The sequence below is a fragment of the Dipodomys spectabilis genome, unplaced genomic scaffold (genome assembly GCF_019054845.1).
Source record: "Dipodomys spectabilis isolate Male_0828 unplaced genomic scaffold, ASM1905484v1 ptg000004l, whole genome shotgun sequence".
In the NCBI taxonomy this organism is placed as follows: Eukaryota; Metazoa; Chordata; class Mammalia; order Rodentia; family Heteromyidae; genus Dipodomys; species Dipodomys spectabilis.
This window is the reverse complement of record NW_024870681.1, coordinates 4,796,153-4,809,114: the sequence shown is the minus strand read 5'-3', so window position 1 is coordinate 4,809,114 and position 12,962 is coordinate 4,796,153. Positions and strand designations below refer to the sequence as shown.

Here is a 12,962-nt window from a genome sequence, read left to right as displayed (position 1 = left end):
ACTCAATCACATCTTCAAAGCTTCTTATACTCTGTAAGGTACAAATATAATCTTCCATGCATGGAAGATTCCAGGCATTAGGATGTGAACATCTTTGGAAACCATTATTAGGCCTTTCACAGATCCATCAGAACATGTGGCCTAATGAGTAGAACCAAAGGGGGAAGGGAAGAGACCAACCTGGGAGCACCTACAGCTCCCAGGCTTGCAATTCCATCTGTAGACCTATCAAGAAGACCTGCTTAAAACAGTAAGGACTCAAAGTGGTCATTCCTCCAGGCTGTGTCAAGCCCACCCCTCCTTACACCTGCCTGCAAAATGTCCTGCTGGTCTCCTAGACTGCCAGATGGAGGAGGACAGGGGTCTGATTGCTCCTCTCAGGGATAAGAATCAAAGGAAATGTCTATGTGGATTGTCAGGAATCGGTTTGGTGCTTCTGCCTGTCACAGTTTAACAGCTCTATAATTTTTTTTAATCCATAGCTTAAATTGCTATTTGAAGTGCTTCAGTGAATTTCTGGCTTCCTTTCAGGGATATATATAGATATATAGATATATAGATATTTGTGATGGAGCAAAGACCATTAGAATACATTTGGATTTCTTCCACTTCACAATCTTATGCACCTCTTCTGATTTGAGGATTTGGGCTTCAATAAGCTTGAATCAAGCCCTCATACTTATTAAGAGAGATAATAAAGATAGATAGATGATGGATGGATAAATAGATAATGTAGAGATTTATGAACTCAAAAGAACAAAAAAGACACAATCTAAATACCACTGAGTGCTGGGGTGTTCTTATTATAGTCATTGCAAACAACTAGCTGTGTCCAGTTATCTCTTTAATGAAGATCTGGGTAGATCAGGTAGTCAGAGGAAACTTAAGGATATGTAGTCGTTTCAGGAATGACTTTAAAAAAAAAAAAAGATAACATAAAGGGCAGGAGTTGGAAGCAATCTCAAGTCCAGACCACAAGACTGGATTCTCAGTGATCTCATAGGTTCAGATAAATTGATTTACCAATGGCATGGGACCTCAGAGACAGAGTCTGAGGTGGCTGCAGTTGGGGAAGCAACGGAAGGAGTGGTTCTGTAAGTACCCTGCAGGGCCTGTGTTGCCTGCTCACAGACTGTTGCTTTGTTGTTTTTGGCAGAAAAGCCAGAGTTATTTTATTTTACTCTTTCCAGCTTGAAGCTATTTGTGTGAGTTTTAACCATGATCACATAACGCCTAGCCAAGAAGCTTGTAGAGCCACAAGCACTGCCAAGAGGGAGATGAGAGTCCCCAGAGGGTCCCCTGTAGAGCAGGCATAGAGATGTAGGAGGCAGCCCTGCCCGTGGGTGCAAGCTCGGGGAAGCTACACTCAGCCCATCTGAGCCCCACAGGCTCAGGAAGAAAAGCTGACTCCCACTTCCCCCTCACAAGCTCAGAGACTCCAATTCCACTACTCTGTGTGGACCGGGGGCCTCAGTGAGGTTCCATCAGATAAGTTCAGGAATTACGGAGAAGAAAGGAAACTCAGAGAGGGCAAGGAATTTGCTTCTGCAGAGAGAATGAAGTGATCTGAATCCACACACAGGCAGGGCAGACCTCATATGACTTAGAACAACCTTCCTAGCCAAGGTGGGGAGAGAGCAAAGGAAGGAAGGAGAGGGGCTAATGTGGGAAGGACACTGGGCCATCATTTATCCCACTGATGGTTATGCGCCAGGCATATATATAATCAGAGCAGGGAATATTAACAAGTGCACAAATGACTCTCAGGTATGAGTAGCTTCCAGTTGAATAGACATGAGAGAGAAGAATATTTCAGGAGATTCCAAACAAAGGACACAATCAGAAGTAGGGAAGACTTGAAGATTGAAGGGCCTGGTCATTGATCTGACCCACTGTCATACCTGATATCCTTCGAGCTCCTTCCTCTGGCTGCTCTAAAGAGTCTATGAGACATTTCTTAAGCCAAAGATTATTGAAGCTGAGGACTTTCTTCCCCCTCATCTGGGCTTCTTACCTTTCTCACACAGAATCTTTTACGTGTGTACTGCTGTATTCCTAATGGAATATTTTGTGGGTCATAAAACAGAATAGAACCCATCCATGCCTGAAAGCAGGCAAATGTAATGTAGCATTCGACTTAAATGTTCATTTGCTTTTCAAGAACAAAGACTTGAACAAGAAATCAAAAGACTAGGTTGCTAACTTGTCCCTGCTATAAGCTGCCCACATGATTTTAGATAGTTCTCTCTCTAAACCTCCATTTGCTCCTCTATGAGAGAGGAGGGAAAGGGACATATAATCCTTTTGGTTTGTGCTTCTCTGCTCTAGCCATCCATGAGAGACTAAGTTGGGAACGGGATATCAGGCCTGTGAGCAAATGCTTGACTTACTGCTCAGAGCCTCTGTTTTCCTGTCTATAAAATGGGTATGATTAGTCCTCATTTTTCAAGGTTAATTATAGGGATTAAATTAGCTAAAAGTATATAAAACACTTTCTAGCCAGGCTCTGGTGGCTCATGCCTGTAATTCTATCTTCTCAGGATTGAGGCTCAAAGCCAGCCTGGGAAAGTCCATGAGAATCTTATCTCCAATTAACCACCAAAGAGCCAGAAGTAAAGCTGTGGCTCAAGTGGTAGAATACTAGCCTTGAGCAAAAAATAGGTTAGAGATAGTGCCCAGACCCAGAGTTCAAGCCCCAGGATTGGCACACAAATAAAAACTTTCTCATGGGCTAGGAAGGTGGCTCAGTGGTAGAGCACTTACCTTGCATGCATGAGGCCCTGGGTTCGATTCCTCAGCACCACATAAGCAAAAAGAAAAAAGCCAGAAGTGGCGCTGTGGCTCAAGTGGTAGAGCGCTAGCCTTGAGCTGAAGAGCTGAAGGACAGCACCCAGGCCCAGAGTTCAGGCCCCACAACTGAACCCAAAAAATAAAAAAAAAAATAAAAACTTTCTTGAATTTCCCATCTTTTTTCATCCCATAAAACACTGATTCTGAATCTCACTTGGATCGCTGACTCTTTGAAAAATAAGATCAAAGCTATGAACTCCTCTTGCCCCTGAGGGTAAAAAAGCACATCATCATACAGATGTAAAATTTCATATGTAATTTTGGGAGGATTCCGGGTGCCCAGATGTTCTATGGACCCTGGGTCTCCCTTTGACCTAGGAAGCACTAAACAATCTTCAAAAGAACTTATCATCAGTACCACAAAGACCCACCAGCATTTCTTCTTCTAAAATGATCGAATGGCTGCAATCTTTCAATTGACAGAAAGAAAGGGATGGGATTTGATCAATTTCAAGGGTTTTTTCTCTCTCTTTAATTTTCTAAACCTTCTGCACCTGCTGCAGCTTTGGAGCAAGTGTTCTCACAGATGGCAAAGTGAATGAGCAAGCAGAAAATGAATAGGAACAGGAAAACTTAGAAATGTAATTTAATGAAATTATTTTATGCATGTGAAGATTGTCAGGGATGAAGAGACCCGCATACATCAAAAGGGAAAATAAGAGTATTCTCAAATATCCACATGTATCTCCTAGTCCCTAAAAGATGGTCATGCCAGGCACTGATGGCTCACATCTGTAATCCTAACTACTCATGAGACTGAGATCTGAGGACTGTGATCAAAACCAGACTAGGAAGGAAAGTCTGTAAGACTCTTGTCTCCAATTACCCACTAAAAAGCTGGAGGTAAAGCTGCGACTCAAGTGGTAGAGTACTACTCTTGAGCAAAATAAAAGGCTCAGGAACAACACCTAGGTCCTGAATTTAAGCTCCAGGATGATAAAAACAACAACAACAAATGATGTGATCATGTCTCTGCATCCCAGAGAACATTCTCTGATTGCAGCTGAGCCTCCACACCCATCTTTGGTGAATCTCTGATTTCTGAGCTGGGCTACAGTGGTTGGTTGATCATTTGTTTGTTTAAAGAAAAATCCACACCTGATAATGACTATGATTGATGCCTTGGAAAGGGTGGTTTGGATGTCTTGTCTCCTTAGAAGCTATTGCTATATCACACTCATTTATCTAACTTGGAGCTATTTGTCTTTAATATGATTTAAATTCCTGTGGCTTCCTTTTGAAAGGAAGTATATCCAACTTAAAATAGGCCTAATACAGCATGAGTTGGTGGGTAGCAACTCATATCCAGCTCAACCAGCCTTAGAAGGAAGAAATATCAAGATGCAGCAGGAAGAAGATGGAGGTCCTCATCCTGAGTCCATCAACCCACATGCATCTCATCTGTGTGCCACTGAGTGCCAAGCACTGCACCAGATGCTAGTGACTCAGATATCAAGAAGGCATGAGCCTTACGTTCAAGAAGCTCGGGGACTGGTTGGTCAGTGGCAGGAAACAGGCCGAGCACTAGGTCCTCAGCCCAACAAGAGCCTCCTTCACCTGCATCTATGGTATAAAAGGACAGCTGAGCATTTGCCCCACCCTTAGTGCTAAAGATACAGAAGAGCCCGCTTCAAATCTGTCTCATGGGGCCACACTAGTACCAGAATAGAGGGACTCACCCAGCTTTACAGAATTCACTTAATACTCTCCACTCTCCATTAAGATATCTGCCATTGTATCCAAGCCATTCTTTCTCCCTCATCTCTTCCTTCTCAGCAAAGAGTAGAGAGGACACAATACAGAGCTCATAAGGAAGCTCAGATCATTAGACACACTCAGAGCTGTCCTCTTCCTCCTTCTCCTCCTCCTGTTCCTCCTTCTCCTTCTCTTCCTCTTCCTCCTCCTTCTCTTCCTCCTCTCCTCCTTCTTCCTTTTCTCAACTCTGATTGAACCCAAGGTCTCATGCATGCACTCTATCACTTGAGCTGTTCCTCCAGACCGAGAAGCATTTCTTGAGCCCTGCCCCCCTCCAACCCTGTCCCAGACACCAGGCTAGGCTCCTCATTGCTCTATATTATTCAACTGACACAACATCACAAGGTGGCCTTCATTAACACCCCTGGCTCATGGTGGATGCTGAGCTCCAAGAGGTAGAATGATTTCCCCAAGGTCAAGCAGCTAAGATAAGGAGAAAACTCATCATTCCATTTTTGCTCAAACTGTGCTGATCTTCCTCTGCTCCAAGATACAGCCTAAATGGCAATAGGTAGGACTTGGATAAAAAGCCCCTGGAGTGGTCCCCTGAAAGGCAGAGAGTTTCTCTAAGAAAGCTCAGGCGACTGTGCTAACTTGCAGTGATGCATAGGCCTGAGACAAAGGTAGTTCTTTGATTTTCTTTCAGAGCTGAGGACTGAACTCAGGCCCTGTGCTTGTCAGTTAGTCTTTCCCTGAGCTAAATCCCCAGCCCAACATCAGTAGTTCTTTACAATACCATTGAATAAATTATTGCATATGAAAGGTTATAGGTCTCCCATTCATTCTACAAACACTATATTGAGTGAATGAGTGCCTATCTTCCATCCATTCATTCCACAGATTCATTCCTTTATTGTGATAGCTATTCCAGGTCCTGAAGACATAAGGAACACACAAATTCCCTGCCTTTCAGGTACTTGCAATCTAATATAAAGAGACTGAAAAAGGGCTACACATAAATTCAATGAGAATGAAGTTATTTCAACAGTGCAAAATAGCAACAAGAAGATGTAAGGTCCCTGTTGTCACTGGTTGCAATAGAGCCACTCTAAAGAGGTGAAACTGATATAAGACTGTGGGGGGGGGGGGAAGAAATGGTTACTGGAATATTTGAGGACATGACATCCCAGGAAGGTACAAATGTCCTGTGGTAGAATCAGCTTGCTACATCCACAGTACAAGAGTTTATGGAGTATAATAGATAAGGGGAAGAATACTTTGTTCACACCAGCTAGAGAAAATTTTCTGGGTAGTTGAGGGATCCATCAGTAGTAGTCAGCTAAGCTCTAATCATGGCAGACCTCATATACCAAGCTAAAGAACTTGAACTTCAAACCTGAAGGTAAGAAAAAGCACTGGGTCAGGAGACAAGGCAAAAACAAAAAGAGAGAGCACACTCGGAGGGAAAATTGGAGGATGGCAAGGAACGAGACCAGAGACAGGCACACTTAGGAAGATGCTGGGATCTGTATGGGCAGAAGGACGGACAATTTCAGACATGATATGAAAGTAAAGTAGGCAGGGCTTATGTAGCTGGGAGAACATGGAGGGAGACAGTTATGTGGAAGCAGGGAAACACCAGGATGTAGCCTGGTTACTCTACCCAGCTGAGCGCTTCTCTTAGGAGCTTGACTCTGAGTCTGGCACTCCTGGCATGCTTGCTGTTATTCTTCAATATAGGGCAATCTCCCTGGCCTTGGTCAGAGCATTCTCCCTTAGATATGCCTCTGACTCCACTTGCTCCTGGTTGACCCCCCCCCAGCACAGGTCTCTGGGGTCCCTTGTCCAGACTTAACATTTTCCCAGCCTCACCTTGCAGAGTCCCAAGGCCATACTGGAAGTTCAGAGTCTCCATATTCTTTGAATAACTCTCCCCTGGGTTCTATGAGCCTTGGTCCACCTATAAGCTGAATGGGCCCGTGTGGAGCCATCAGAAGTCTGAGTGGAGTGGAAGCGGAAAGCACAATCCAGATGAATAGAGACTGGGTCTCTGGCAATAGCACAGTGACTGAGATCACATGTGGGGTCATATTGACCCTGGTATGGATTTTCCATTTCCAGACATGTTCTCTTATGCATCAAATGGGGATGATAATGGTACTTACGTCGTAGTTATTAATCTAGGGTCTAAATTATAATGTGGGGCACACAGCGTTTGCTGTAAAAGCAACAATCTCTCTCTACCTATGATTTAATAGATCCATTAGTCATTGATGCCTACTCTTAGCCAAGCATTTTTTTAATCATTGTCACTTGTATGAACAGCGTGTTTGTGCGTCCCTACACAGCCCTGTGGGTTTCCTGCCCCAGTAGCATTCAGAGATAGCAGAACAGGCACGGGCATAGAAGACCTGAGTGATATTGCAGTCTCCTCTCCAGGAGTCACAGCCATGCCTCAACCAACAGTTCCATACTTGCAGGGTTTTAAGAACAGTCTTTCTAGGACAATCTACAATGTGAACTTCAGACACTGCTTTCTCACACATCATCCCATCACTTTTATTATTGCTCTTGCCACTATATCCACTGTGATCCTAAGATTTGCTCTTTTAGACACACAAGTATCCTATGGGAACTGAGAAACACACACACACACACACACACACACACACACACACACCTGATTTTCTGGTCAATAGGAGATTGTGCTGCCTTCTTCTGAGTTTCTTGTACACTGAGGAAAGAAGAACACTCCTGCTAGTTGTAAAGGTTGCTGCTCCCAAAGTGTCAGTCCATCCTTACCCCATTCTCCAGCATCCCAGCAATAGGCAAGCAGTGTATGATGATTTCCCTGCCCAGAAAGTGACCAGCCACCGCTATCAGTGGCACTTGAACCTCCCACTTTTAGAGAGCACTGAAGAGCAAGGTGAGCAATGACACTAAAGCCTCACGGGTCATCTTGCAGTACCCCCACCTCCTGGGGACAAGAATTTGTTAGCAGGAACCTATTAGGAGGGCCAGCAACCGGCATCTATGACCTGAACCACAGAAAATAAGAAGAGTCTGAGGACTCTTCCAAACAAACCAGAGGTACAGAATGACCTAGCTAGAGTTGACAGGTAAAAATCTAGAATGTTCCAGTTAAATTTGAATTTTAGGTACATAAGAAATAGTTTTGTTCACATTTTATTTTATTACTCCCTGAAATTCAAAAGCTTGTACAAGAGGGTTACAATTTAACATGTCCATCTAAGTGTCCAGTGCTTACAAGAAGTAATTATTAACTATAAATTTGATCCATACAATCTTTGGGGCATACGTAAAATGTACTTGTGTATCCAAAATCAAATGAAACTAGGGAATCCTGGTTTTTATTATTGTTGATGTTTGCTTTACTAAATCTGGCAACCCTAGACATGAGCTGGGCCAGGTGTGGGAAAAGGGGGAAGGTGGGGAAGGCCAGTCCAGGTGGACAGGTGAAGAAATAATTAGAGACATTAGCTCCAATTTGGCACCTGCAGACACACTGAGAGCTAAGGTCCGCGCTTACATTAAACTCTACTTTATTAGTTGGCGTGTCTTCCCAACCCTGGGTCAGAACCAACATTTCTCAGCCCGCTGTGCATGGCTCCTAGCCTGTGTGCATAACTTGGTCCGTCCATCTAGAAGTCGCAGCCATCAACCCAGTCTCGAAGATCCTTGCCCTGGCAGTGATGCCTCCAGGCCTCCCTGGGGAGAGGAAAAGGGAAAGAGGAGAGGCCACATCAGCTACCGCCTTCAGGAGCAGGAAGGAGAGATGGGCTCTAAATAAACAGAGTCTAGTGAGGGGAAAAGGAACAAATAAACTGAGTTAACAAGTAAGGAAAGCAATGGCCCTGAAATTTTCAATATCTAGTCATCTTGTTTTGACATTGAAGGCATAAACTGATATGCTCAAATTCACCCATCTGTCATTGGTAAAGGCCTAGAGCCCTGGAGTGTGGGGCTTGGAGCTAATGTTCTTTTCCTATGCTAATGCTTCTGGTATTAGTGCTATTCTATTCTATTCTGTATTATTCGTATTCCATTTATCATATTATATATTACTTCCTCGACTATTAATTCTGCTATTAATGCTTCTGGCTATGGTGATACCATCTTGTACGTGCCCCACCCTTCACAGTTTACATAACACCATCATACTTATCACCCTTTTTCCTCTCTTTTGTTTTTGTTTTTGTTTTTTGTTGGTCATGGGGCTTGAGTGCTGGGCCTGTCCCTCAGCTCTTCAGCTCAAGACAAGCTCTCTACCACTTGAGCCACAGCACCAATTCTGATTTTCTGAGTGGCCTATTGGAGAAGAGTGTCTCACAGACTTTCCTGCCCAGGCTGGCTTTGAATCACAATCCTCAGATCTCGGCCTTCTGAGTAGCTAGGATGACAGGTGTGAGCCACCAACACCCAGCCTTATCACCCTTTTCTGCCTGCCTCTAGATGCTCTATTAGGTAGATTGGGCAGATACTACACTCTCTACTTTTCCCATTAAGAAAAAACACTCAAACTATGATGCAAAATTGCTTATCCAGGGCCTATGGCTACTTAATGACAACTGGCCTCCACTCAGTTCCCCTTTAACAGCCAATCAGAATATTTTCATTGATGGTTACTCTGTAGACTCTTTGGGGGACCATAGCCTGGTTCCAGCTTAGAGCTGAGCCAGGAGTGTATTGGTGGGCACATTTGCTTATTTTGAGGAAGAAAGACCCTACAGTCCACAAGCCCCACGTTCTCAGCGGTCCCACACTTTGATAACTAATGTCCCCGAGGATGTCAGTGTCAAAAAGCTCAATCACCAAGAGTGCCCCTAAAAAAGCCCTAATCCCCTATCAGCCAAGAAAGATCAATTGGCTTGTCTCTTCTGCCAGACCCTGAGCCTGAAGCACCTGAGTCTCCAGTGCTTGCGTGAGGGATGAATGAACTCTTTCCTCTTTGGGGAGGCCACTTTCCATGACTAGCCTCAGCCACCTCTCAGGACTTATCCTAGCCAGGAATGTACTCCCAGTGTATGAAAAAGACTTATTCTCTGACTTAGCCATCCATCCCAGAGTGGAGACCTTGAGGCTTCAAGCCCTTTGGTTAGTGCCGAAGGATACATTCCTCCTTCTTGATTGTAGATATGCATTATGTCTTAGAGAATCTGTCTCATCCCAAAGTTCATTCCTAGGGCTTCAGCTGTTCTCAAACCAACACAAAGGCCAAAGCTGTGACCATTTCAGGGTCATGTTTGTCTCCTCTCACTCCCTTTGTAAGCAATACCTCACCTGTCCCAATACCTCTTCCACAGTCCCTCTTACCGCCTTTCATAGTCATCTGTGGCACATCTCTCCCTCTCCAGACCCTCCATTGCTCATCTAGATGCCTGCAGATCCATCCAAGGTCCCCTCCCCATACCCACACACATGCTTCTACTCTCCTCTCCTTCCTTATGATTGTGGGCTGATCTTCAATGTCCACCTCTCACCTCTGTCCATAGTTCTAGATCTTCAGGCCCTTGGAACATCCCACATGCTTCTCACACAACTCCTTTGCATATGAAGAGGGTTGGAAGGCTGGGAGGAGGGACAAAACAAAACTGCAAGCAGGAGGCTCCACGGGCCCGCCTCTGCTTCAAGCAGAGAATTTCTTCTATCTCTTTTGGCTTGGAAGGTGGCTCAGTGGTAGAGTGCTTGCTTAACATGCATGAAGCCCTGGGTTCAATTCCTCAGTACCACATACACAGAAAAAGCCAGAAGTGGGGCTGTGGTTCAGGTGGTAGAGTGCTAGTCTTGAGCAAAAGAAGCTCAGGGACAGTGCTGAGGCCCTGAGTTCAAGTCCCAGGAATGGAGAGAGACAGAGACAGAGACAGAGAGACAGAGAGAGACAGAGACAGAAACAGAGAGAGAGGAAAGAGAGAGAATGAATTTCTTCTATCTCTTGTATGGCTTGGGCTTTTATATAAAGTTTAGTTTTTTATGTAAAAGATGTCACCGTTTCAAAAATAATAATAACCTTCTTAGACCCTGGCCCAAAGGACTTTTGAGACATCCTAGCTACAAGCAGATCTTGGAGGAGCCAGGTTCAGCTATGTGGCCACTAATTCCTGGGTAGTGGGAATCCCCACCACCAACTGCTGGTTAGGCTAGAAAGCCTAGGGAACTTCCTGCTCTGACTCACCAATCTTGGACATACCATCTGAAGAGGGGGCTCCAGAATGACTTACTCACCAATAGCCTAGGCCTTGAGGCTCTTGGGCTATCTTCATGGCACAGATAACAGTGTCCTTGAGATTAGGGTTCAACAAGTCTAGAGTGAGAGGCAGAAAAAAACAATGAGGGAACAGAGGATAGAGCTAGTCATCCTAGAGTTTCTCTGTCTGTCTCTCTGTCTTCTCTGCATTTCTCTCTCTCTTATATGTGTACATGCACATGTGCATGCAAGCAAGTGTGTGTGCACATGCATGCACACCTCTATCTCTGAAAGAACATGTATTCCTCTGTCCATCTCCCCTTCATCAAAAACAATCCCCTCTCCATCCCTACAACTGTAGGCTAGTCTCTCAACGCAAACCTCCTAATCGGCTTCATGGAAGTTACATCCACACTGCTTATACCCTATGCGTCTCCTGGGGAGGGAAAGTTGGAGGGGGAGCAAAGCAAACTGTGGAAAGAGAAGGCTGGTGTAGAGCCTGATTCCAGCCTACCAGTGCAGTACATCCGGCAGATGTTGATGGCATTTGGGGTGAGGTTTTTGCACCACCTCCGGCTGCTGATCTGGAAGAGGCCATTGTTGGTGCTGCCATCAGCTTCATGGTCCACAGCAGCCGTGTTGAAACCACTTGTGAAATAAGCAAGGCAGACCCCTGGTGGGAGGGGGAGAGATACGTAGGGGGGGGGGTCAGAAACCAGCCTGGGGTCAGATGGCTGGGGCACTGTAGACCAGAATGTTCACAGTGCCAGACCCATGCCCTTGCGCTCCCAGCCTCACCTGCCCTGAGGAAGCCAGGGCAGACACCCCCCCCCACCTCCTTCTTTACAGATGGGTCAATCAAGGTTTAGAGGGCAAGGCGGGTTCCCCAAGGTCACATACAGCTGCCATACAACAAGGGTCAGGATTGGATTTCAGTCCTTGCTGGCAATGTATTCAGTACCTAGGGGAGCTAAATCTGGAGTCAAGGTTAGGAAGACACAGGTGGTGTCTACAAAAGGGGGTGAACAGAGGGAAAAATGAGTCCAGATGTGACAATAGTTTACAGACGGCTTCTTAGCACTGCCACCAGCTTACAAAGTTTGGTATTGCTGATTGTTCACTTGGCCTTCTACACAGCATCAGGACTGTCTGGGCCTCATAGCCACAATGAAGTGTAGCATGGTAAACTGCTCCTTTGATACCTGACTTTGAACAAATTGAAGATGGATTTCCAATTTGGCAGCCTCTCACCTGCCTCTGCTATGTGTTTAACTCAATGCTGGACATGCTGCTTTATTATTATTATTGGTATTGGTATTATTATTATTATTATTTTGATGCCAGTAGTAGGTCTTGAACTTAAGAGTCTAAGCATTGTCCCTTAGCTTTTATCACTCAAAGATGTTGCTCTCCCACTTGAGCCACAGCTCTGCTTCCAACTTTTTGCTGATTAATGGAGACAGTGGATTTTCCTGCCTGGACTGACTTTGAACCACAACCCTTAGGTGTCAGTTTCCTGAGAAACTTGGAGACTGGTCATAACTAGGGCCCAGCTAGGGCTGGACATTCTTGACCTGTCATCTCCCTTACTCCTCATTTTACATGATAGCTAAGTTAAAAAAAACAAAAAACAAAAACCCAAGACCCTTGAAGGAAAAGGAATGAGGGATGATGGGAGGGCGTAGAGAGAAGAGGGAATTAAGGGAAGGAGATCCTTACAGTCAGCCAAGTCGTATCCCCGAAAGCCATCCAGACCAAAGTTCTGGAGCACTCTGGCCAGCTCACAGCGACTGTAGACCTTGGCCTCACTGGAGGGGAGTAGGCAGCTAAGGAGAGACAGGAAAGCCAGCACTGCAATCCCAGAGGGGCACAGCTGCTTTCTGGGAGCTGGGCTCCTGGCTTCCATATGGGTGCCACAGGTGCAGCCCCCGCCACTCTGGCTCCACGCTGAGTTTCCTCACAAACAGTCCTGGTTGTTGGTCCACTTACACACAGCTACACCTCGGAAGAAGAAGGAAGGGCAAGAGTCTTATTGTACCACTTGGAAACTGGAGAAGCTTGTGACAGAAATCTCCAAGGAAGTACTAGCCATGATCCCAAGATTTTTCTCCTCCCCAGTCCTGCTCCACTCCACCCTGCCCCAGCAGCTGAGGGGAGAAAAAGGGAAATGGAGGAGAAAACGCTAAAACGTTGGTGTTATTTTGTCCTAAAG

General features: G+C 45.2%; 1 protein-coding gene across 1 annotated transcript; it reads right to left on the bottom strand.

The window, feature by feature from the left end:
- Window positions 1-8,207: 8,207 nt before the first annotated feature.
- On the bottom strand, window positions 8,208-12,671 carry Spaca3 (sperm acrosome associated 3). Its single transcript, XM_042694142.1, has 4 exons — window positions 12,470-12,671; window positions 11,265-11,423; window positions 10,789-10,867; window positions 8,208-8,274 (listed from the first exon to the last, which is right to left on the bottom strand). The coding sequence occupies exons 1-4, from the start codon at window positions 12,654-12,656 to the stop codon at window positions 8,208-8,210; spliced, it is 492 nt and encodes a 163-aa protein (XP_042550076.1). The 5' UTR covers window positions 12,657-12,671.
- Window positions 12,672-12,962: the final 291 nt, after the last annotated feature.